The sequence below is a fragment of the Cyprinus carpio genome, chromosome B25 (genome assembly GCF_018340385.1).
Source record: "Cyprinus carpio isolate SPL01 chromosome B25, ASM1834038v1, whole genome shotgun sequence".
NCBI classification, from domain to species: Eukaryota; Metazoa; Chordata; class Actinopteri; order Cypriniformes; family Cyprinidae; genus Cyprinus; species Cyprinus carpio.
In genome coordinates this window covers 1219679-1245450 of record NC_056621.1, presented here as the reverse complement: position 1 = coordinate 1245450, position 25772 = coordinate 1219679, and the positions used below count along the sequence as shown (strand labels likewise).

The following is a 25772-nucleotide window of genomic DNA, read 5'->3' as shown; positions in this document are numbered from 1 at the left end:
ATAAACATTGTTTATGTGAGATACGAATAGCAGGAAAAAGCTTTATAGTTTCACAGCTTATAGAAATAAAATCCAACTTAATTTTAGACACACCTTCTGCTGTTTTTCATCTTGAATTTATTCATTTGCGGTCCAGAGACATCAGGTGCTTCATGAAATCCTGCTAAGTGCCAGAAAAAAAGCGTTTTAAAAACGGTGTTTTCTTGAAGGTTTAATATAGTGAACTCCCCAGAGGCTCTGCAGCTGGGAATCATTTGGCTAATGGCTCGGCTGTAATGCGTTTGGCTTTTCAGCAACATTGGCTGACTATTACGTCAGAGCTGGCCAGAGTCCTTCGTTCTGAGAGTTAAAGCAGTGTTTAGTAGAGAGCAGAAAAAACCCAAGTACAGCCCGACGTAATCATCTCGGTTTCAGATGGAACCTTAAAAAGCCTCAAAATGCATGACGTGTTTGCGTTAAGCGTTTGAGTCCAGCAAAAGGCACACTTTCAAATCAAATCAAAATGTTGTGGTTTAATGTTAAATGTTGATACAGAAATGTAATTAAAGCACAGCATGGTTTGTAATGTTGTGATTGGATTATAAACCAGTGCTGCATTTCTTTAAGACAGACAGCATTTGATTTCTGTTCTCTGTATTTTTGTTTATAACATCCTTTTAATTGTGTTTCATTGCAAATTCGCTCTAATAAACAGAAATAAAAACATCCATTGATTCCACTGAACATCACAACAACATGCAAATCCATTGATTTCAATCAGAAGAGTTTCTTTAAAATATTGTTTCATGGTGATACAATTTAGTCATTTTTCTGTTTTGGTCTCTAACTTTCATTAACTGTTTTTTTTTTTTTAAATAACAAAATTTTTTTTTAAACAGATTTTTCATTCTATCAAATATCAAACTTAAAGAGCTAATATAATTGCTAGATATAGTGATATAATTGCTGTTTTATGTTTTTGTAAGAAATTATTGTTATTGCATGAAATTTTTAAGAGAATAAAGATTAAGAAAATAAAAAGCATACTTTTTATTACTAAAAAGTAATAAAATATTTAGTATTATAATCCTTTTAGAAATAAAATTTTAGATGTTATAAAATGTAACCATTAATAAAATGTGAGAGAGTAATAATCAATAATAAAATATTGCATTAGTAATAGAATATTTGGAAATTTTAGACAAAATTTAATAAATACATTTTTAGACAAAATATTTTTTTTATACAGTAAAGTACAGAATTTAGTAATATATGTTTAAACTCTAAGTTTGACACAGAAAGAAATAGCCTTTGCTGCTGATGTGGTGTTAAATAACAAACAAATATATGACTATTGCTATCGTAGTATCGTTGAGATACTGTTATAGTTTTTATTCATATTCTGAAATATTAACAATATTCAGTTTTCCTTTTTCAATTAAATTCTAGTTAGTTTCAGTCATTTTGTTGTGTGTTTTTGTAATTTTTAGTAGTTTTTGTTTTATATATTATTATCATTATGAATTTCAATTTTAGTTTTAGTTATATTTTAGTTATATTTTAGCTGAAATGAAAAGTTTTTTATTGTACTTTATTTCAGTTTTATATTTTATTTTAACATTTTCTTTATTGTTGTTGTTTTAGTGGTTTTGGTTTCAGTTTTAGTTAACTATAATAACCTTAAATGACTGATTGTGCTTTATATAACTCATTTCCAGCACTGGCTCTGATCTACACTAAACACCCTTAAACACCTGTTTCAGTTTTTTCTGATTATTGCTAATATTCCTCTCTGAGACGGGGGCCGCAAATGATTATTCCATCATTTGGGTTTGTTTGTGGTCTCGTCCCTCATAAATCATCATGTCAGCGCTCGCTTATAATGCAGCCGTTCTCTGAATTTACCCAGAAACCCCTCGCTCTGAAAGGGTTAGTCTCCGCAGGAAGTCATGTAACTAGAGATGTTTGGCATTTTGATGTTTGTATGTGAGATTTATATTAGTGCGTTTTATTATGGTTATGGTTCATAATTTCATCGCAAAACTAGCTGTATTTATGTGTTGATAAGTACCAGTAAATGTTATTTATTCTCTACATTGGTGATTGATTGCAGTATTATGATGTAGTTTTATTGGTATTGTTTAAACATGGTAACTTACCTCATGAAATAAATTATTGTGTCACATTTTATTTAAGAAGAATGCTAGCAACTAGAGAAAGCAATATTTATCTTAACCCATTTTACTAAACTGCCTATATTATGAGAGATTTTGAGTAGAAACACTTACCAGAAAGCGCGCCTGGTTTTTGTTGCGTCTAATATAAACACACAAGCGTTGCCAACTTATAATCAACTCAACATTATTTTTCCAGTAAAAACAGATTTAAACTATCATAAGCTTCAGCCAAAAGCCTAATGCAGTCGGTTTATTCTCCTGAATACTAATTTAAACCCATGTGTTTTAATGTTGGACTGACTGGGGAAAGTTAGTACAGAAACATATTCATGTTCTTATGCAGTTCATCTTTAATTTATGGCAATTAAGCAGGGCAAAAAATTCAGGGCATGGCCTTGAATCTGTCCTGATGTTGTTATTTCATTAGAAGCTAGTGCTGATTTGTGATTATAACATGACGGAGCACCTGAACATTATGAAGTGATTATAATCTGATCCATATGGAGAAACGACTCTGATTTCACGCAGGTTTTTTGTTGCTGTGCAAGTGTCAGAAAAGTTTTAAGTTAGCATTAATTACACTCAGTTATTATTAAAAAGCAATAAAAAAAGGTTACTTTAAAATAAAATATTTCTAAACTAAAAGAAAAAAATATAAAAAAAAATATAAAACTATATAAACAAAAATAATAATAATAATAATAATAATAATAAGAATAATAATAAAAATAAAAAAGCACAAAAAAAAAATAAAAACTAAAAGCTAAAATTACAAAAACAGAAAACAACAGAAATAAATTTAATATGTAATTTATTCATCAATGTCAAAATGACAATAATTTTGATTACTCTTTGTAGTATTAAATTTTTTTATATTTATATAAAATCTAAATTGCATATATTGTCTGTCTGTCAGTCTATATATATTTACTAGTGCTGTCAAATGATTAATCGCGATTAATTGCACCCAAAATAAAAGTTTTTGTGTACATAATATATATTTTGTGTTCTGTTTATAATAATTATTAATAAAAAAAAAAAAAAAAAAAACAATCAATAAAATAAATAAAAAAATGTTATTTTTATATATTATATTTATATGATATAATTTATATGAATATAAAAATATACATGTAAATATTTTCAAAATATATGTTGTATGGGTGTGTCTTTATACATAATGTAATGTACGTCTTTGTACTGTACACACACATATACAGTATATTATGTAAACAAAAACTTATTTTGGATGCGATTAATTGTTTGACTTGTATAATTCATATTTAATTATACATTTATTATTATAATTATATAAATAAATCAGTTTTTTCTTCAGGTTACATTCTCATTTGTATTTCCTAGAGTTTTGTGGTTGTGATTGAAGGTGGTTTTGATCTGAAGCAACTCTGAGTGTGGTTTAGAAAGAGCGATAGACTGAGACGAGACGAGATGAGAGGAGACGAGACGAGAGGTTTTCTTGCACATGTTGCACCTGGCAGAGAGCGTTTGGAATGAGAGACGGATCTGGAAGCGTTTAGGCTGGTTCTCCGTTTGCAGGGCTGTTCACACTACTTCAGTGGGTTCAACGCTAGTTCTGCTCACTTTGACTGCATCGCTAAAAGTTTCTGATGGAGAGACGGATGAGAATCTGCTTAGATGTGTTCAAGGTGAAGAATCAGCTGTTCTAGAAGGTTTTTAGAGGAAACGTTCACTCAAAAGATGAAAATGTACCCCCCTCAAGCCGTCCAAGATTAGGATGATTCTGTTTCTTTGTCAGATTTGGAGAAATGTAGCATTGCATCAGTCTCAGTAATGGAAGTGAATGGGTGCCGTCAGAATGAGAGTCCAAACAGCTGATAAAAACATCACAATAATCAACAAGTAATCCACAGCACTCCAGTCCATCAGTGAACATCTGGAGAAGACAAAAGATGAAACAAATCCAGCATTAAGACGTTTTTAACTCAAATAATCCATAATAACACTTCCTTCAGTGAAAAAGTGCATCTCCTGTTGTCTCTCAAATCAAAATCCAGTCACATATTTGTTTAGAGCTGTCACTGGAGGAAGTTGATCTGTGCAGATTTCTCTCCTGATTCAGATCAGAACACTTTTTCACTGGAGGAAGCGTTATTATGGATTATGGGCTTGTTATAAATTGTTAATGCTGGATTTGTTTCAGCTTTTGTCTTCTCCAGATGTTAACTGATGGACTGGAGTGCTGTGGATTACTTGTGATGTTTTTATCAGCTGTTTGGACTCTCATTCTGACGGCACCCATTCACTACTGAGCATCCACTGGCTATATTTCTGTATGACTGATAAATATGCATCACATTAAAGTTATTAGTTTGTGTTTGTGTTAAAACCGTTTAATCCAAGTGGGTGGAAACTTGGTAATTTAAATGCATAAATCCTTAATAGTTTTTGGAGTGCATTGATAATACAATACCTGGTTAGTCTTTCTTACGTCATTCATCCATCTGGATCCCAGATGAGAAGGAAAATTCTCATCTGGATTTACAGTTCAAGTCTATTATTCATCAGCAGCTGTGTGGAATAGTTCAGTTATAACATCAGATTCAATTATGCATCAGTAATCAAAGACTATGAAGAGTATGAAAATGTTTAGTAATCAGTTCATTATTGTAATATTGGAATATAATCTTGGCAAGCTTTCTAAATAAGATGATTTGGTGTCTCCAGACCGACTCCACATGTCGAGTGGATGGATTATGTTACATGTAACTGCTGCAGAATGGACAGAAAGGATTGTTTCACATGGGACTCGTTTCGTCGTATCCTTGAACCAGAAACTATTCTGGTCTGGGCTTTACATGTGTGATGAGCTCGAGATGCACAGATTCACTGCAGGCTAAACATGGTGAACAAACACAGCACTTCACGTCTGAAAGAGGAAACAGAGCAGTGCTGATGATAGATGAGATATATGAGCGGTTTGATCTTGAGCGTTAAAAAGAGGATTGATGATTTTAATAATAAAATAAATCAACATTTAAATTAAGCAAATTACACACAAAACACACACACACACACACACACACACACCACACACACACACACAACACACACACACACACACACACACACATATATATATATATATATATATATAGTTCTTTTTTTATTATTATTTTAATATGTAATTTAATAATTTAGGATTAATGTAATACATATACATAGATATACATTAAATTAAATTAAATTAATGCATTTAGCAGACGCTTTTATCCAAAGCGATTTACAGTGCATTCAGGCTATCAATTTTAACCTATCATGTGTTCCCGGGGATCGAAACCCCCAACCTTGCGCTTGGTAACGCAATGTTCTACCACTTGATCTACAGGAACACTATATATACATAATATATTTAAAACAAATATATTTTCAAAATATATTTTTAAATTAAAATATATGTCAAATATGATATGAAATTGTAAAATATTTTATATATTTAAAAAAATTCTAAATCTGTCCATTTGGTTGTTTTAAATATTAAATAAATCAAATAAATTAGTAAATAAATTGTTGTTATATTTTTAAATTAAAAAAATATGTCCTGTATTCATATAAAATATATATAAAATATAATATAAAATTGTAAAATATTTTTAAAAATTAAATTATACATTATATAAATATTGGTGCTCTCAATCGATTAAAAAAAATTAAGTAATCCCACCTAACATTAAAGTTTTTAAATAGTTTTTAAGTTAAGTTTTTAATAGTTTTCAATAATTTCACATATAATCTTCAAATTAATGCAGAAACAACATAAAGACAGTATATTTGTAATATTTGTTAAGTGGCATCATTTTTATGACTGAAGGCGAGTATCTCTGATACCAATACTGATATTTCTAGGAAACTTCTTTTTTTCTTAATATTTAACCATTGACTAAAGCCATTCAACATTACAGTATAATTGAGATATCAATCTGAACATTTATTACACTTTAAAAAATTACTTTTAATTTAAGTGAACTTAAAACAATCTTCACATAAACCCATTATAATAAATGTCATATTTATTAAATTTCATAAATTGAATAAAGTTATCAACATTAGATTCCCTTAAAGCAACGATTTCCTTTTTTTTTTTGATGAACAGACGTCATAAATATTTATAATAATTATAATTGTGTGTGTGTATATATATATATATATATATATATATGACATATGTATAGCAATATATGTCATATATAAATATAAGATATCTATTCAATTCCACAATGTTTAATTTAATTATATATCTTTTTATCGATATTTTAAAGGATCAAGTTATTTTACCAAGTTGATTTTGATGTAACAGTAATAAAATAGTTTCCCTCAAAAAAGTCCTTTACTGAATAAACGTTAGTGGCTCATTGGTTTGGAAGGCTTTGCCTGATCTCTGTACTGAGGGCTGATAGTCCCTTACTGAGGAAACAACATGCTAACCGTGTGTTTCCAGTTTACCCAGAGCTGACCCGCGTCTGTTTATGCCTTCACTGATTTATTGAGCTTTCAGAGGCGCAGATCTGACCAGCTGCGGTCCGTCATTCGTTCCTGCAAAACACCTTCACAAAGACGCTCAGTGAGCTCATGTAGAGGCATGAGAAAAACAGTCACATGCAAACTCAGAATATTATACAAACCTGCAGTAATTACATATGTTAAATAAGACAATATCTTTATCCATAGAAAGTAATTAGTTACTTTTTTATTACTTTTAAAAGTACCTTTCCCCAACACTGCTGAAAGGCTTGGTGCTGCAGATTTACTCTGATCCTCTCGTGTGGTTTTCATGAGCACACTCTTGATCTTCACGTGCAATAGGAACGGCATTCAGTGAGGAGAAGCGCTCTTAAATGCTCTTTTTGCATTATTGACACTGTTTTCCTAATTAATGTTGTTCAGTTGCTTTGACGCAATCTTTTTTTGTTTAAAGCGCTATATAAATAAAGATGACTTGACTTGACTTAAACATGCTGCTTTAGATCCATCTATGATCACAATGATCTTCTATTTGATAAACTTTATCTGCTGCCAGTAATGGACCATTGTGCCAGTTTTATCCTCTCTGTGTTGATTCTGTTCTGTGAAATCGCCGCAGACGTTTTAAGGCACGTGTCTTGAGATGTTCATACTTACCATGAGATCATCAGATGTGAATCAGCTGAACCTCTCCTAGAAACACACACACACACACACACACACACACACACACACACACAAAAAAAAAAAAACACACACACTCATCAAATGAATCAAATCACATCAACTTAACTAAACGAACCCCAATCTAATTCACTTCAAGGACCAAGTACATAAATCATAAATCTTACCTTTTTCTGTTTTTTTGTGAGCGTTGAAATCAGATCCGTTCGTTCAGACATCGTCAGGATCTGCGTTCTCTTACATGAGTGGATTTAATAATGACGTGATGCAGAGAGATTTAACGTTACTGTTTCTGCTGATTTGATTTCTGCTCACTCATTGCCTACAGTATATGAAAGAGCATCAAATATATTTTATTTAAAAATGAAAATATATATATAAATAAAAATATAGATAATATTTTAAATATTATTTTAAAATATATAATGAAAAATCATAAATCTACTTTAAATATTTTAAAGCAATCAATTAAATAAAAATAATTCATTTATATACTTATTTATATATATTATAAATTATATTTTTTAATACATATATATAACAAAGTACTGTATATAACCATGAAATTACAAATACATTTTTTTACCAATATTTTAAATAATTTTTAATACTTTTAATTGATAATTGAATGCATAATATAAAATAATTAATATTTGAAATATTAAATGTGTATATAGATATATATATATATATCATGTATTTTATGTGTATATACTGTTGTGTTGTGTGTGTGTGTGTATATATATATAATTTTTAAAATGGTTTATTTAATTCAATTGCATTTAAACATTTATATGCATTTATATATTATTATTATTATTAAACATTTGTCGATTGAATATGTCATTTGAGACATGTTCTTTTCAGGATAGTTGATATAAGGCAACTGTTAAGGCAGTCATGTTAACAGTATGTTTTCAAGTTTCTCCAAGTAGAAGTTGGAATGCATTTCCAAAAAAAAAAAAGAAAAAAGAAAAAAACACATGTATAGGATCTGGTTGTGGACTTCATGCATTCTTTTGTGTTTAAGCAATAATCAGAAATAGCAGAAAAGCACATTTTTGTCGTGTCTGAACACATATATGTGACTAAAGTGCGTGAGTGTAGATGAAGTTCACTCACAGACAGTGGTTTCTGTGTTTGTGACTCTATCATAAATGGAGAATGTATAAATGCATCAGATCCAGATCGGTGTTATTTTACAGCACACTTCATTCACAGACCGCTGCGTTTACTTGGGCACAGTTTCTCTCTCTGTGTGTAGTTGTTAGTGCTCTGAATGAGTCCCTATATGTCTGAATCTCAGGAAACCTGCCATCTCTGATGAATCTTAATGCTCATTAGAGTCTCACTACCGTAATACAATACTGTTTTCACTGTATTACAGTACAAAATCAATGCAATACAATCAACAACAAATACGACTAGAATGTGTACTTTTAAATAAAATAAATGAGGTGTCACTTGTATTATCAGTCTCAAGATTAAAGCTCTTTTCGAGTTCAATCTCATTCGGAGAATTAGACACACATTCATGCATTAGAAGTGATTCTAGCAGTAAATATATATGAAATTATACATATTTCATCATTTCAACACAAAACATCATGTTTATCCAATCAGACTGACCTCAGAGCTTGTCCCCTCGTCTCTCTTCTGTCCTCCTTCAGCTGTGTGTGTGACTCCCATCAGACGAGAGCGTTCACAGCCGCTCGCTCTCCTCCTCTTCCCCTCAGCTGTGTGTGTGTGTGTGTGTCTGTGTGTGTGTGTGTGTGTGTGTGTGTGTCTGCCAGCATGCTGATGGTCGTTTCTCTTATCTGTGTTTCTTTGATGTGTTTCTGCTGGCAGACTGCAGCCTGTGTTTAAAATACCTCTGTAATGACCCTGTTTATGGTGTGTGTGTGAGTGTGTGAGTGTGTGTGTGCGTGTGTGTGTGTGTGTGTGTGTGTGTGTGTGTCCTGATGCGGTGTGGTGTGTGTGTCTGTGTGTGTGTGTGTGTGTGTGTGTGTGTGTGTGTGTGTGTCTGTGTGTGTGTGTGTGTCCTGATGCTCTATAGTTTTGCACAAACTTGTTGCTTTTATTCTCCATGAGGATCAAACGTCACAGATGTGGATGCATTGAAGTCAAAACATGAAGCTGAAAGAGATCCAGCTCATATTTCACCTTAAATTTAAGAGGACAAGATAAGAAATTATTTTAAAACAAACAAAATTTGGCCTATTTAAGAATATTAAGATTTATTTTTGCATTTACCCCTCAATATTCTCATTACTATAATGTGAAAAAAAGTTTAAATTATTATTGATAATAATATTATTTTATTTATGAAGTAAATGTATATTTAAATTATATAAAAAAAATTAAATGTGGTAGTAAACTTAATGTAAGCTGGTTTTAAATAAAACTTTTATTATGTATATTTCTTTCCACAGTAATACAAATTAGGCGGGAAAAAAACACTACGCAATGCAAAATAATAAAAAGAAAAGGTTTCTAATAAGCACACCTGTATACAAAAATGCCAATAGTAAGGCATGCCTTATTTATTTATTTATTGTTTGTTTGTTTGTTTGTTTGTTTGATGAATATTAGTGAATGAATACAAATGAATGCATAGTATTTCTATATAAAATACTTTTACAAAAATGAAACTAATCTCAAATAGAAATTTGTAGGAGAAAAAGTGCAAAAAAGCGCAATAACATTAAAACATAATAATAATTAATAATAATATATTTTTACAGTTATAAAAATAGGCTTTACAGAATATATACATGTATTAAAATGTCAATAATAATTATTTTATTTTATTTTATTTTATTTTATTTTATTTTATTTTATTTTAATGAACACATAGTACTCCTAAATACTTTTATACAGAGAGACTATCAAAAATATCTATTTTACAGAAATGGATTTGTTCCCCCTTTTAAACTAGCTAAACCAAAAAAAAAAAAAAAAAAAAAGACGAGAAAAGATAAAAATAAATATTATTTAAAATGGTTTTCCACAGTGATAAAAATAAAATATAAAAATATTGATAAAAACTATTTAATATTTTTCTTTCTTCATGCTGAATTTCTTGTTTCTGTCTTTAATGTGGTGAAATATGAGATCTTGTTCCATCATCACACCACAAATAGCTTTGTGTCCCACGATCATAATTAATGATCAGATCGTGTTTCTCTGTTAGTGCTTCTGGATGACTGCGAGCGGTTTTCCTGACGGTCTGCTCTGTCTCTGTCTCTGTCTGCAGTGCTCGGTGTCCTGTGGGAAGGGAGTCAAAGAGCGGCAGATCGTCTGCGTCGATCAGAACCAAACCCAGATCCAGGAGCACAGCTGCGCTCATCTCATCCCTCCCAGAACACAGAAGGCCTGTCGGGCCGGACCCTGCCCCTCCTGGAGAGCCAATCGGTGGAGAGAGGTATGTGACATCACTTCCTGAAACTGGCTTTTTCATCATCATTATTATTATTATTATTAATACATGAACACACAGCACTCCTACATAAGGTACTTTTATACTTTTTTATTAAAATTATGTCAATAATCATCTTTTTTTAATTTAGTTTTATTAGTAAAATAACAAACAGTACTGCCACATTAGATACTTTTTATACAAAAAATACCAATACATAATTCCTTATTGTAATGTATTTGGTATTTTATTTGGTATAAAATACTAAATTTAACTAATATTTAATTTAAAAAATAAAGATAAATTATTTTATTTTATGTTTTAATAAATACACATGCACTACTACTACATACTACATTCTTTTATATGAAAAATGCCAACAATAAGTGATGCCTATTTTAGTTTAGTTTATTATTTATTTTATTTTTTATTTTATTTTATCAGTAAGTTAACAGTAAGTTAGTAAGTTAATGGTGTTTTCATACAAAAAATACCAATAGTACGTAATTCTTTATTGTAATTTATTTGGTATTTTATTTTATTTTACATTTTATCTTGTATTATTTTATTTATCTTATACTCTTTTTATTTATTTTTATTTTTATTTTTAATAAATACATAAACACTACTCCAAAATATGATACATTTATACGAAAAATGGCAATTATAAGTGAAGCCTTTTATTTTATTTTTTTATTTTATTTTATTAGTAAGTTAACAGTAAGTTAGTAAGTTAATTTTTAGAAATGTTATATTGTATGTATGTTTATATTGTATTTAAATTTTATCTATTGTATGTTATTTTATTTTTTGTCTTATATTATTTTATTATTTTGTTGTCATTTTTTATTCTTACTAAAGTAACAGTATACAAAAAATGTCAATAATAATTCACGCCTAATTGTATTGTATTTTCTTCATTTTTTATTAGTACTAACGGTGTTGAATTGACACACAGTACTCCTATATAAAATACTTTTAAAAATACAAAGTCCGGATATGAGGCAAGCCTGCTATAATTAAACATGTTAAATTAGACAGTTATCATCAATGTCTTTGCTGCTGACCTTTGATGATCCAGTTCAACCATACTAAGCAAAAATCACACATTTGTGTTTCATTTGTGTTATTGCTGAATAGTGTTGAACTTTCTTCTTCATGTGATTTGTTTGAGCTGCGCCCTCTACTGTACAGACGTGAGTTTACATTTCCTTCAGCCTGAGGCGCAGTCATTTCACTTTTTGTGTGAAAGGGCTTTTATACTGTATATAACTATATATATATATATATATATATATATATAACTTTTTTATATTAAAAACAAACAAGCAAGCCCTGTCCAGATTTAAAAAGTAACTCAAAAGTAACGTAACACATTACTTTTCATAAAAAGTAACAAAGTAATGTAATTATTACATTTTTTTAAGGAGTAACACAAAATTGTAATGCATTACTTTTACAAGTATCTTTCCCCAACACTGTCTATACTCACTCCTGCCCCGACTTTACCCCCGAGCCCCGTCACGATCCCCCATCATCCCCCTCTGCGTCTGGAAGCAATCAGCTCGTCTCACAGTCCTGCATCGAGCATGAAATCCGCCAGCGCAGCGGAAAGACACGCTTTATATCTGAACACAACGCCTCTCAACACACACGCTGCTCTAATCCTCAATGCATTCCACCCCAAGAGTCACTCTGCATGAAACAGTCTTTTTCAGCTAATACCATATTGTGTCTGATCAGCAATTTTGGTAACATTTTATTTTATGGTGTTCTTGTTACACGTTACATGTACTTAATATTATAGTAATAATAAATTATGCCTAATTACATGCAAGAAACCCTAGGCCAAACCCTAATCCTAACTCTAACAATATAGTAAGTACTTCAGTGTATAATTACACTGAATCAAGGACACCTTAAAATAAAGTGTAACCACAATTTCTTATTAATGAGTGGATATGGAAACTTCAAAGTTTTATTGTTACCATGTTATTACCATGTTATTACTATTTAATTAATTAAATTAAATTAATTGAATAATTAAATAAAAATAAATACAAATAAAATTTTAAAAATGATTAATTAGTTGAAATTTATATATACAATTTTTATTTAATTATATGATTGTATTCATTTTATTAAAAAAAAAAAAAAACCCTCAAAAACAGACTAATTTTATGGAACTTACCTATGTATTTCTAACAAAACAACTTAAATATTACTCAGAAAAGTTTTCAAACAAAATGAATTAATTTTACTTGTATAAACTTTCACTTTCAGATAAAAAAGTGATACATTTTTAACGCTGTAGTGGTTCATCAAAAGACGTACAATATTTATATTTATCAACAAAATTCAGTCCCAAAACTGTGGGAGGTATGGACAAAAAGGCTAAATATATTTTACAAAAGTTTTAGACACTAAAATAACTTCACTGATAAATATTTTTGACACCTAATGGTGCTCCATACATACCCGGGTCAAAAATGACCCGAACACGAAACGTGTTATATCTCTTAAAAATAATTGCAAAAAAATCTGATCTAAATAAATGAGATGTGTTTTGAGGGTCTTAAAACACTCACAAAGTTTAATCCCCTTACAAAAAACTATGCAGTTTCTAGAAATGTGTATGTATCTCTTTCAAGTCAAAATGAGGCGAGTGTTAATTCAGACCAGCTCCAGATATTATTATGTAATGGGTAATAATGAGGTGTGTTTCCGTGTGTTTGTGTGCAGTGTTCGGTGAGCTGCGGTGCTGGCCTTCAGTCGCGTGAGGTCTTCTGCAGGTCAAAGGGCAAAGGTCGCGTCTCTGATGACCTGTGTGATGCTCGAGTACGTCCCGATCACCTCCGCTCCTGCTTCCACAGCGACTGCCAGACGCACAGCTGGACAACACATGACTGGAAGGAAGTGAGTAAAACACCATCGACCCATGTACTTCATTACACTTAAAGCTAAAGACTTAAAGCTAAAGATGAAAAAAGAGCAGCATGGTTAAACTGGGCTCCCAAGTTTGTTTGTTTTTTTATGGTTACATTTGTTTTATTATTTTTGCTTTTTATTTTGCTTTATTAATAGTGAATAAACACATAGTACTTAAGATACTTTTATACAAAAAAAAAATTTTTTTTATAAATAACAAATGAGCGCATTGTTCTTATATACAGAAGATACTTTTATACAAAACAAATGCTAGTAAGAAAGTCAAAATCAGAGAAACTAGAAAATATATTTATTTATTTATCTTAATTTTTTATATTTTATTTTTAGTATAATTTTATTCATAGTAAATGACCACACAGTTCTGGCACATATAAGTTATGCTGCATGTCACAATAAGAGAAAGCAGTATTTTATTTTTTTATTTTATTTTATTTTATTTTATTTTATTTTATTTTATTTTATTTTATTTTATTTTATTTTATTTTATTTTATTTTATTTTATTTTATTTTATTTTAAATGTCTCACCAAAATCAAATATTTTTAAAAATTAAGAAAAATAAAAAACAACAAAAAGCATATAATGGCCCTTTATGGTTATGAAAAAAAAAAAGCCAATGATATGTCATACAGTACGTCACAAATAGAAAAATCTGTAATTGTTTTATTTTTTTTTATTAGCAAATAAACACATTGTACTTATACATGAGACTTTTATACAAAAATTACACATCACAATCAGAGAAAAATGTATTATTTTATTTTATAATAATGATGAAGAATCAAGAATAAATGTTCCATTTCACCTCATTAGTGCTTATTAATTTCCTTCTAAAACTCAGTAGTCCTAAAGCAGGAATGTGTCTTTATTTTGGTGTGCTTTGGGGCTGAGCTCAGTTCTGGGAGATTCCCGGCGAGGTTTTCTGAGGTTATCCATGTGTCTCTGGAGATGAAACAGCTCAAACCCTGATCATCAGACATGCTCTCATGTCTCTGTGTTTATGTCTGAATGTAATCAGTGTGATTTGTGTCCCTCCGTCTCTCCAAACACTTGACCTTAAATGGTCAAATACGGTTGTTGTTTGTGAGCTGTACTGCCCCCTCAGCAGTAATTAATTTCGTAATAATTAATATTTTCCCTGCCCACAACATTCTTGGTAACAGCAGCAATACAAAGTAATTTTATACCGGGAAAGTCATTATTATTTGATGTAAGATTAGTAAAGCAGTTCTGGCTTTGGTGTGTGTGTGTCCAGTGTAACGTGAGCTGTGGCCGCGGCGTGAGGTCCAGATCTGTGTTTTGTGTGGACAGCGGGATGAAGGCAGCTCCGGACAGCATGTGTGACGCCTCCCTCAAACCCCACACACACGAGCCGTGCCACAGCGCCACCTGCCTGTACGTCTGGATCAGCACCCCATGGAGTCAGGTGCATCTGCAGTGCTCACACAGTGACCTCATGAACTATCAAACGGAGGAACTGGATTGATGGAGTGACTGCTTTTTATTCACTTTCTGCTCCAGTTCACATAAAACATAAATTAAACAATAAATAAATATTAAAATAATGAAATTCCTCCACTTGCATCTCTAATTCACTGAATAAATAAATGTTCCTTTACTAGCTGATCTTATTCACATAAAAATAAATATTTTTTTTTTTTTTATTAAAGCAATGAAATTCTGTGACTTGTTCCAATTCACATAATTAATAAATGAATAAATTAATGAATAAATAAATAAATAAGTACCTTAACTTACTGCTCCAATTTACATAAATAAATAAATGAATACATATATACATACTGTACATACTGAAATTTGAATTCCTTCATTTGCTGTTCCAATTAACAAGAAAGAAAGAAAGAAAGAAAGAAAGAAATTCACTTGCTCCTTCAATTCACTTAATAAATAAATAAATAAATAATGAAATTCCTTCCTTTACACTACAATTCACATGCAAAAAAGTAATGATAATAATATATATATATTTTTTTAATTAAAAGAGCATTCGTGTTTGAGTCATAAGGGTCAATTTTGTGAAATTGAGATTTATACATCATCAATAAATAATCTCTCCATTGATGTATGGTTTGTTAGGAGGACAATATTTGTCTGAGATACAACTATTTGAAAATCTGGAATCTGAGGGAGCAAAAAAATCTAAATATTGAGAAAATCATATTTAAAGTTGTTCAAATGAAGTTCTTAGCAATGCATATTACTAATCAAAAATTAAGTTTTGATATATTTACAGTAGGACATTTACAAAATATCTTCATGGAACATGATCTTTACTTAATATCCTAATGATTTTTGGCATAAAAGAAATGTATAATTTTGACCCATTGAATGTATTTTTGTGTATTGCTACAAATATACCTGTGCTGCTTATGACTGCTTCTGTGCTGCAGGGACACATCTTATTATTTTGTGTATTGTCTTTGTAAGACAAAATTGTTAAATTATTGTGAACATTATTTTGAAAGAGTATTGACTGAATTGATAAAGCTGCTGCTGCTGACATGGCATTAAATAAATGTAGAGGAACTGAATGTGAACGAGTGCTGTGTGTGTTTCAGTGCTCGGTGAGCTGTGGCTCTGGACTCCAGCGGCGGGCGCGGCACTGCTCTGCTGTGACCTCTGACCTCAAAACTCACTCACACACAAGCGAACCCCAAACCACCGAGAGCCCGCCGGCCGACAGCAGACCGTGTGTCCTGCCTGAGTGTCCGTCTGCGGGCCGCTGGAGCACCGGGCCGTGGAGCCAGGTGTGTGTGTGTTTGTGTGAGTGTAAGTGTGTGAGTGTGTGCGTGTGAGTGTGTGTGAGTGTGAGTGTGTGTGTGTGTGTGTGTGTGTGTGTGTGTGTGTGCGCGTGTGAGTGTGTATGTAAGTGTGTGTGTGTGTGTGTGTGCGTGTGTGTGTGTGTGTGTGTGTGTGTGTGTGCGCGTGTGCGTGTGAGCGTGTGTTTGTGTGCGTGCGTGTATGTGTGTGTGTGCGTGTGAGAGTGTGTGTGCGTGTGCGTGTGTTTGTGCGTGTGTGTGTGCGCGTGTGCGCGTGTGTGTGTGTGTGTGTGTGTGTGTGCGCGCGCATGTGAGTGTGTATGAGTGTGTGTGTGTGCGCGTGTGAGTGTGTGTGAGTGTGTGTGTGTGTGCGCGTGTGCGTGTGAGTGTGTGTGTGTTTGTGTCTGTGTGTGTGTGTGTGTTCGTGTGCGTGTGAGTGTGTGCAAGTGTGTGTGTGTGTGTTCATGTGACTGTGGGCGTGCGCGTGTGAGTGTGTGTGAGTGTGTGTGTGTGCGCGTGTGAGTGTGTGTGAGTGTGTGTGTGTGTGTGTGCGCGTGTGCGTGTGAGTGTGTGTGTGTGTGTGTGTGTGTGTGTGTGTGTGTGTGTGTGTGTGTGTGAGAAACAAAATAATTGTTTATACTTTTGACTCATACCTTTTCTTTATTTCTTAAAAATATTTTAAAGGCTGAAATATGAGGTTTGTCACTTTATAAAACTCTCTCTATTTGTGAATACCTATTATTGAACTGCAAATCATATTTTTTTGCATGCATTTTATGATTTAATATGTTGCCATAGACGTTGCCTTGCCACACTCATAATCTTTATTTTATTTGTTCAGGTCTTAAAAGATACCCTGTAAAAAATTATTTCTTTCTTTTATAATTTATACACTTTATGTTGGTTATTTATGTTATGCAATGTTATATGCAATCCAGTGGTTTTTAATAGCACAATAACATCTGATTTAAAGTGTGTATGTTTTATGTATTTTGCCACAGTTTAAAGTGCTGGAAAAGCTTGAAAATGCACTGAATGTGCTTGAATGTGAGTTTGGAGAAGGTGCAAGAGCCCTGATGAAGACAAGCGCTGGTAGTGATGTGTGATGCAGTGAAGTGAGCTGGTTGTGTGTGTGTGAGTGCTCTCAGACTTTGCTTGATTCATTCACACTGTGTGTGTGTGTGTGTGTGTTGATAGTGCTCTCAGACGTGCGGTGCTGGAGTCATGCACAGGACAGTCCAGTGTCTCAGCGCTCAAAACCTCCCGTCTCAGAGCTGCCCGCTGTCCAGCCAGCCGGAGACACACACCACCTGCAGACACACCGACTGTGAGTTCATCTTCAGGCTTTCTGGGCTGCTTTATTTCCTCTTAAAATGGTCTGAAACTGAAACAACATCCAAGTATATGACTAGGGCTTGCAGTAGCAGTTGCAGCTTGCTTCAGAAACCCTCCACCTTCCCCAGCTCCACCTGTATAAATCTGCTACAAGGTGATTCATGTATGCTATATGGGGGTCATTTCATGTATGTTATATTTGCAGCAGCAGTATTTCTTACATGCTTGCAGCAGCAGCAGCTCTATTCCGCCAAGACCAAATACATTAACACTGTCACATACACTACCATGCCAATCCCTCCGAGAGTTGTCATGACAGAAATGAAGATCAAGTTTTTCTGACCTCATTGACAGATGTGTTATTATTTTAAGCATAAACTCACTTCAGTTTGATAATTCTTCAGAAAACAAGACTTAATATCTTCAGTCATTTCGCATCTCAAGGAAATGCATCTTAAGAATGATATTTGTACTGGAAAACAAGACAAAAGCACTTTTTGGGCATGTATTTTCAGTTTTATTTAACTGTAATAATCCTGCTGTTGTGTTTCCATTACTTGGTCTTAACAAGGCCTTGAGTGTGTAAAGTGTGTTTCTCTGATCAGGTGAGCTGCACACCAGCTGTCGAGAAGTTCAGGTGAAGGGAGGCGTTCGGAAAGATGGAGAGCATTACATCAAAGTCCGATCCAAGATCCTGCAGATCTACTGCGCCGAGATGCAGAGCGGTTTCCCCAAAGAGTACGTGACCCTGCGCAGCGGCCAGACCGACAATTACTCCGAGGTGTACGGGTACAGGTACAGAGACACGCCTTCAGTGACAAACTAGTGCAATAATGACTGAATGTCTCTTCTGCTCACCAGTGCTGCATTTATTTGATCAAAAATACAGTAAAAATTTTCAAATATTCTAATGTAAAACAGCTGTTTTCTATTTGAATATATTGTAATTTATTCCTGTGATCAAAGCTGTATTTTCAGCATCATTACTCCAGTCTTCAGTGTCACATGATCTTCAGAAATCATTCTAATATGATGATTTACTGCTCAAGAAACATTTCGTTTTTTTTTTTGCACCCTCAGATTCCAGATTTTCAAATAGTTGTATCTCAGCCAAATATTGTCCTCCTAAAATCATATTTCCAGGCTGCAGAACCCCTCTGAATGTCCGTATAACGGCAGTCGGCGTCTGGACTGCGCCTGCAGGAACGATTACACTGCGGCCGGTTACACCGTCTTTCACCGCGTACGGCTCGATCTTTCCAGCATGCGCATCATCCGTGAGTCGTTTACCTCACTGATTACACAACGTTCATGATTCAAAATATACAGTAACATTTTACAGTAAGGTCTGATTTCTTTATGTTATCTAATTCATTGACATGACATTTAGCGATAATACAAATAAAACTATAAATATATAGAAATGCATTTATAAAATTAATTAAAGATTTAATTTAATTTAATTTAATAATAAATATAAATATTTATATTAATAAAATACATTTATATAACTAAATTTGTAAAATAATAATAAAAAAATTTTTTTCACTATTTTTAATTTAAATTTGAATTATTGTAATTTGTATTATAATTTATACAGTGCATTAACTAATGTTAACTGATACAGCTTTTGATTTTAAACATATTAGTGGAAATAAATTTGAAGATTAATAAATTCTGTGAGCGTGTTGTGCGTTTTTAATTAATTAATGTTAACAGATTAAACCTTGTTGTGAACTGTTGGTGAATGCACTTCTGTAAACAGCAGTCTTTTCCTGATTGATTTGCTGCTTCACCGTCATGTTGAATCTCATCTAATTCTCTTTGGATTGTTTAACTGTGTTTCAGCGACTGATTTGAAGTTCAGTCAGACGTTGTTTGGTCGCTCCGTCCCGTTTGCTTCTGCAGGAGACTGTTACAGCGCCGCTAAATGTCCTCAGGTAACATCATTATAGGTCCTAGAGTCACTGGATCAAATCAAGTCTCGAGATGTTTCTGGAAGAAGTCTCTTCTGCTCAAAAGTGCTGTTTATTTGATCAGTAAAACAGAAAAAAAAGTTAAATATTATTACAATTTAAAGTTACCGTTTTCTATGTGAATATATTGTTAAACTGTAATTTATTTCTGTGATGCGCAGCTGTATTTTCAGCATCATTACTCCAGTCTTCAGTGTCACATGATCTTCAGAAATCATTCTAAAACAAATTTATTTTTCAGGATTCTTTAAAAAGTATAAAGTTCAAAAGAAAAACAGTTTAACAGCTGCACAGTATTTCTGAGGAAACCTTGATACATTTTATATTTCAGGATTCACAGATGAACAGAAATTTCAAAAGAACAGCATTTATTAGAAATAGAAATCTTTCATAACATTATAAATGTCTTTACTCCCATTTTGATCAATTTTATGCAGCCTTGCTGAATAAAAGTATTATTTATAAAAAAACAAAACAAAAAAAAAAAACAGTTATTTTACCTTAATTTTTGGAGATTGTTTTAATAATTGATTTGTATGTAATGCACTAATAATCTCTCTCTTCTCTGATTGTTTAGGGTCAGTTTAGTATAAATCTCAGTGGAACAGGACTGAAGGTCGCAGAATTCACTAAATGGGTTTCCCAAGGCAACTACGGCACGGTCAAAGTTCACCGGTCAGAAGTGAGGACGTGGATTATTATTATTATTATTATTATCATTATCATTATTCTACAGTAAGATGTTCACACACAACGCTCTGCACACTTACTCCTGATTTCTCAGAGCTGTCACTCAGTACATGAGAAACAAAGTATTTTAAAAAAGTAACTCAGATATTTCCTTATATTTAATTAAAAAGTAATGCGTTACTGTACTAGTTACTTTAAAAAAGTAATCTGATTACATAACTCGTGTCACTTGTAATGCATTACCCCCAAAACTGATTGTAACGCATTACTTTTAAAAGTAGCTCCCCTCAACACTGATTATGATATTAATGTAGTCATGCTTGTGTTGTATTGTTGCAGGACGGCAGCAGAATCTACGGCCGCTGCGGCGGTTACTGTGGGACGTGTCTTCCTCAAACGGGCCTTTTTGTCCAAATCCAGTAAGAAAGACGTCCACTAAATCAGCTTGAGAAAAACTCGTCGCGACTGATTCATGTGTGTTTTTTACGTCTGGCAGCTACGCTAAACAGAACAAGTACGAAACGTCCCACTTCTGCACTTTCCGAAAGTTACAAGAACCAAATAACTGTGAGTCTCTTCACGAATCAGGATGGACCGGGATGCAGAGTGGATTCGTTTTTATACGGAAATGTGGGTGAAATGATCATAAGACGGATGTAGTCGCGTGTTCTTGTGAAAATGAATCAACATTTGGTCAACACTGTTAAATGTTAGATTCATTTATGAACAAATTCTGCTCGTTTGGTTGCGACAACAGCGCGTTTGAAGTCAAAAACGGTCAAATCCTTCAGTTTTGACAGAAAGGGATTTATTTAACAACTTAAAAAGTGTTTCATAATCCAAAAGATCTGCTCTTTTTCCAGAAGGACATGAACTACTGCACACGTTTTGTTTGTTTTTTTCATATGGAGCAAAAGACTCTGACAACAGCAAGCTGCTGGATATGAAAACATAAGTAACTGAATGTTTTGTACTGTATATTTGAATGTTTTGCATCAAAGCCTGGCTTAAAATGGGTTTGACAATCTAGAAGAAGGTAGAAAACACTGTAAAGGAGCGCTACTGAAATCTCTTTACCCTGACGATCGTTTTCAGCTTCAGGTAAAAGCGTCAGCTAAATGAATAGATGTCCTTATCAGCTAGTCTGGGTAATATATATGATATTTTATTAATATTTAATAATATACTGACATCAGTTAACAGTGCTAAAAAGAGTTCATAACATGATGTTAACGTGCTTTTGTATTTTCCACGGTTACTAATCTGATTCAAAGCAGAGGCAATCATTAACATTTGAGCTAAAATAAACCAGCCTAAAGTGGTTTGCTGGTTTAAGTGATCAAAAAAAGACCAGCTAACCGCTAAAACCTGTCCTAGTTCAGGTCACAAATTCAATTATTTTAGATTGAATTGAATTAGTTGACACTGACGGTCAGTTTTTATAAAGCATTCAGAAGTTCGGGGTAGGTACGATTTTTTTAATGTTTCTGAAAGTCTCTTCTGCTCACCGAGGCTGCATTTATTTGATCAAAAATACAGTAAAAATTATGAAATATTATTACAATTTAAAATGATTGTTTTCTGTGTGAATATATTAGCCTAATGTAATTTATTCCTTTAATGCGAAGCTGATTTTTTACCATCATTACTCCAGTCTCCATAACCAGCTAAATCAGGTCACTAAATCAAATCATGTCACATAAAATGGACTAAATTAATTAATTTAAAGTCAGATGAATTAATACAGACATGCATCACGTCAGTTTTATTAGAAGGGAAGATTAAAGTAGATCAGATTTAAACTGCATAACCCTACCTCTCATAATCATAACCACTCATGCGTATGATTGTGTTGTGCATTATTTATGTTTGACAGTATTTATTCTGTAACTAAATGTACATACGTCTCATCTAATCATAATATTATTAAACATTGATCTTTTGCCATTTATTAGTCATTAACAAGAGGTTTACAGAGTAACGGTGCTGTTTTAACTACTGAATGAGCTTTAACCAGTACTAGAGTTAGTTTTAGAGATATTATGTAAATAGCTGGAGAATATCTCGAGCATATGTAATCAACTTAAAATAATCATAAATACTCACTCATAAATTTCAACCAAAGTCTGCTTGATGTGTGTTAATATAGATAATATAACTTGAAGAGGCCTGTTCTAGGTTAACACTCGGTGTAACGGATCGTCTGCGAGCAGCTGACCCACCTTTGACTGTCATGGTGTTGTCTATGAGGTCTGTATCAGAAATGAAAGCACTGTAGGATGCACTGTGTGCCACATTTACACCTGTGTATTAACACTTCAGCTTCGTCAGATGTCTTTTTAATATTCATACTTGAAGTGTGAACATCAGATGGTCTGCGTGTTGGTGGAGTGAAAAACGAGGCTTGTTACCCAAAGATTATTTCATAGCGTGTCTTTGCTCTTCAGTACAGTATCCAGTGTTTTGTAATGAAATCTTTGGTGCTACAATAAAAATGAAATGTAAATGAGATTTTAAGGATGTAATGGAATCTACAGCACTGTACTAATGCTGATCGTCATAATAAAAGGAAATATGTTGATTGTGGTCGGTTTGTCTGTTTTTAATGGAAAATTGTTGCGTGTTTTGAAAGTTTTTTTTATTAGGTCTGTCATTCAAGTACAATTTTCTAGTTAAATTAATTGCATGATGCTGATGATTTAATACTGTAAATATCAAATAATGAATCAATATTTGCTGCGAAAAGATTCAAACTAAAGATCATTAATGGAGAGCATTGTGGCAGATGAATAAAGCATTGAATAAACTAGTTTTAAGATTTAATTTTATTTTGTATTTTAACAATCCATCCCTATGATACTTTAGATTACAGTTTTTGTTAATACAGTGAATTTAGATTCTATTCTATATTCTATATTTTCCGTTTTCACTTTAATATTAAAGTTTTGGTATTATTTATAAATAAATAATATAAAAAATATATAAATATAAATCTATAAAATAAAAAGTAAATAATAAAATATATATATTTGATCATTTTAGTTTAATTGTTATTTTAGTACTTTGTTAAACTTAACAAAATGAGAAATGTTGTCTTAGTAACTGAAATAAAAAAAAAATGATTTCAGCTAGTTGCTGTTTATTTTATTTCAAGTAACAAAAAATGTGTGTGTTTTTTAATGGTTTTAGTTAACGATTAGCAGATGTCAATTATAACTGCGTCATTATGGAGGCAATAGCATCTTTCGCCATTAAAAAAAAAAAAAAAACATTCAAAATGTTTATGCAATCTGACGTATATATATATAACATATTTTCTACTATCGTCTAAAGGAACAGAGCTGAGATGAGCAAAGATCACAGCATGAAGATCATCAGCTTTATGTTCTTCAGGTTTATGCGTCACCATGCAGGCTCATTAGTGGAGGTCAGTGTTACAAAATGTTTGAATTGAAAAAAAAAAATAATCATAATAATTCTGGTCATTTTGGGGCTTTTTTTTATTATTATTTTTGTGATTTTTTTCCCCTTTATGTGCTCCCAGGTCTTTGAGCTACTCAAACCCTGTCTTAAAGGAAATAGAAGAGTTGTGGATTACAAACTACTATATTTATAAATATACACTCAAAAAAAAAAAAAAAAAAAATTGTATAAACTATTTTTACTCCGCAATTGAATCAGAATCAGAATGAGCTTTATTACCAGGTGTTTACACATACGAGGAATTTGTTTTCATGACAGAAGCTCCGCAGTGCAACAGAATGACAGAGACAGAACAAAAAACACATAATAATAAAATAAAGTAGGTAAGGAATTTAGATTTGTTGCTAGTAAATTTCACAAACAATTACAAGAATCAGCAAGTAACACACTGAATTAAAATGATATTTTGAAGTAGAAAAATTGATATTTAAAATGCACTCCGATAATCTTTGTTTTATATACAATTTAGAAAAATATTTTTTAAAACGAATATAGAGCTGCTGTTCTGAAGTCAGAATTAGGAAATGCATAGAAATAAACCGATGCATTTATGAATATTGTCCAGCAGATGGAGACAGTGACTTTAAAATGAGAGAATAACATCAGCCCGTGCTTCATTCTAGAGGTTCTTATTACATGTTTTTACATCAGTTTCTTTATGTCCCTTAAGATCTGAAGACATCAGGCATGGAAAATGATGTTGCATTGAACCCTACAAGAGATATTGGCAACATAACACTAGGTAATCGGGAATTTTCTTTGTTTACAAATGATAACAATTAATTAAGCTCTCGTCTGTCATGTAATCCAGCTGCTTTGACATTTGTGTTGATGATCTTGAGCTGAATCTGTGATGTTCAGATCCCAGTCAAAGGTGTAAATGTATTCCGTGAATCTGAATAAACACGCTACTGGTCACACAAAACATGAAGCTGTGTCCAGACTCTGGTGCTGCGGTACATAAGGAAATCATTTAGGGCTTGTTTTTGACAAGGTGAAGTGTCATCAGTCACCCGTCGGCCGGGAGTTATTTATGGCAGTTTATTTTAATATATTATATTATTTATTTATTTACGCAGGAGTATGTCAATACCCAGTATGCAAAACAATAAACATATATAAAGCCTGGGATGTTCCGATGAAGTTTTGTGAATTACTTGAACATTGATCACGTGAGTTTGGGGGCGGGGCTATTCGTTTGACAAACAGTTGTTTGAATAAATATTAAATAATATATTTATTTAGTACTTTAGTTGGAAGTGAAATCCACATTGCCTTTCAGTCAACTTGAAATGCTGTTTGCAAACTATTTACCTCTGTAAGATGACAGAATTATTTGCTGACACTGTAATAATTTTATATTTCCAGCAGCAGAATATAATGTGAACATAAAGCGCTCAGATGAGCTGTTGAGACCACAAAGGCATGATGGGTTCATGTGTTCAGATGATCATCTTCTAGACAAAGCAGCAGCTTTATTCTTCTCTCATCTTCACAGCACAGTTCACCCGGTGTGTTGATGAATGTCTTTAAACTCACACAAAAGATCTCCAAGCTATCAAGCTGATCTTTCCTCTGTCTTCTTCAAAAGCTTTCACACATCACAGGAGTGTTTGATACAGATCCCCAAAGCAGTGTGACTCTGTTTCCACACTGGACGCGTGCAGAGAAATCACTTCTGAAGCACCAGAGCAACTCAGATGGAAAAACAAGTCCATTTTAATGCTTTTAAGAGCAACCAAAAGAATTGACACATATATAAAATAAAATATGAATATATAGTTAATGTTTGTTTGATTTCA

General features: G+C 32.5%; 1 protein-coding gene across 1 annotated transcript in view; it reads left to right on the top strand.

Moving 5' to 3' along the window:
- Positions 1 to 22574, top strand: part of LOC109088470 (A disintegrin and metalloproteinase with thrombospondin motifs 20-like) — a 116214-nt gene extending 93640 nt beyond the window's left edge. The window contains exons 24-33 of the mRNA XM_042752788.1: positions 10534 to 10764; positions 13501 to 13674; positions 14962 to 15132; positions 16286 to 16474; positions 17684 to 17813; positions 18427 to 18616; positions 18965 to 19098; positions 19670 to 19761; positions 20375 to 20479; positions 20827 to 22574. Coding sequence (XP_042608722.1) covers positions 10534 to 10764; positions 13501 to 13674; positions 14962 to 15132; positions 16286 to 16474; positions 17684 to 17813; positions 18427 to 18616; positions 18965 to 19098; positions 19670 to 19761; positions 20375 to 20479; positions 20827 to 20910 — 1500 coding nt within the window. The 3' untranslated portion in view covers positions 20911 to 22574. The remainder of the gene's footprint in view (positions 1 to 10533; positions 10765 to 13500; positions 13675 to 14961; positions 15133 to 16285; positions 16475 to 17683; positions 17814 to 18426; positions 18617 to 18964; positions 19099 to 19669; positions 19762 to 20374; positions 20480 to 20826) is intronic.
- The last annotated feature ends 3198 nt before the right edge of the window (positions 22575 to 25772 follow it).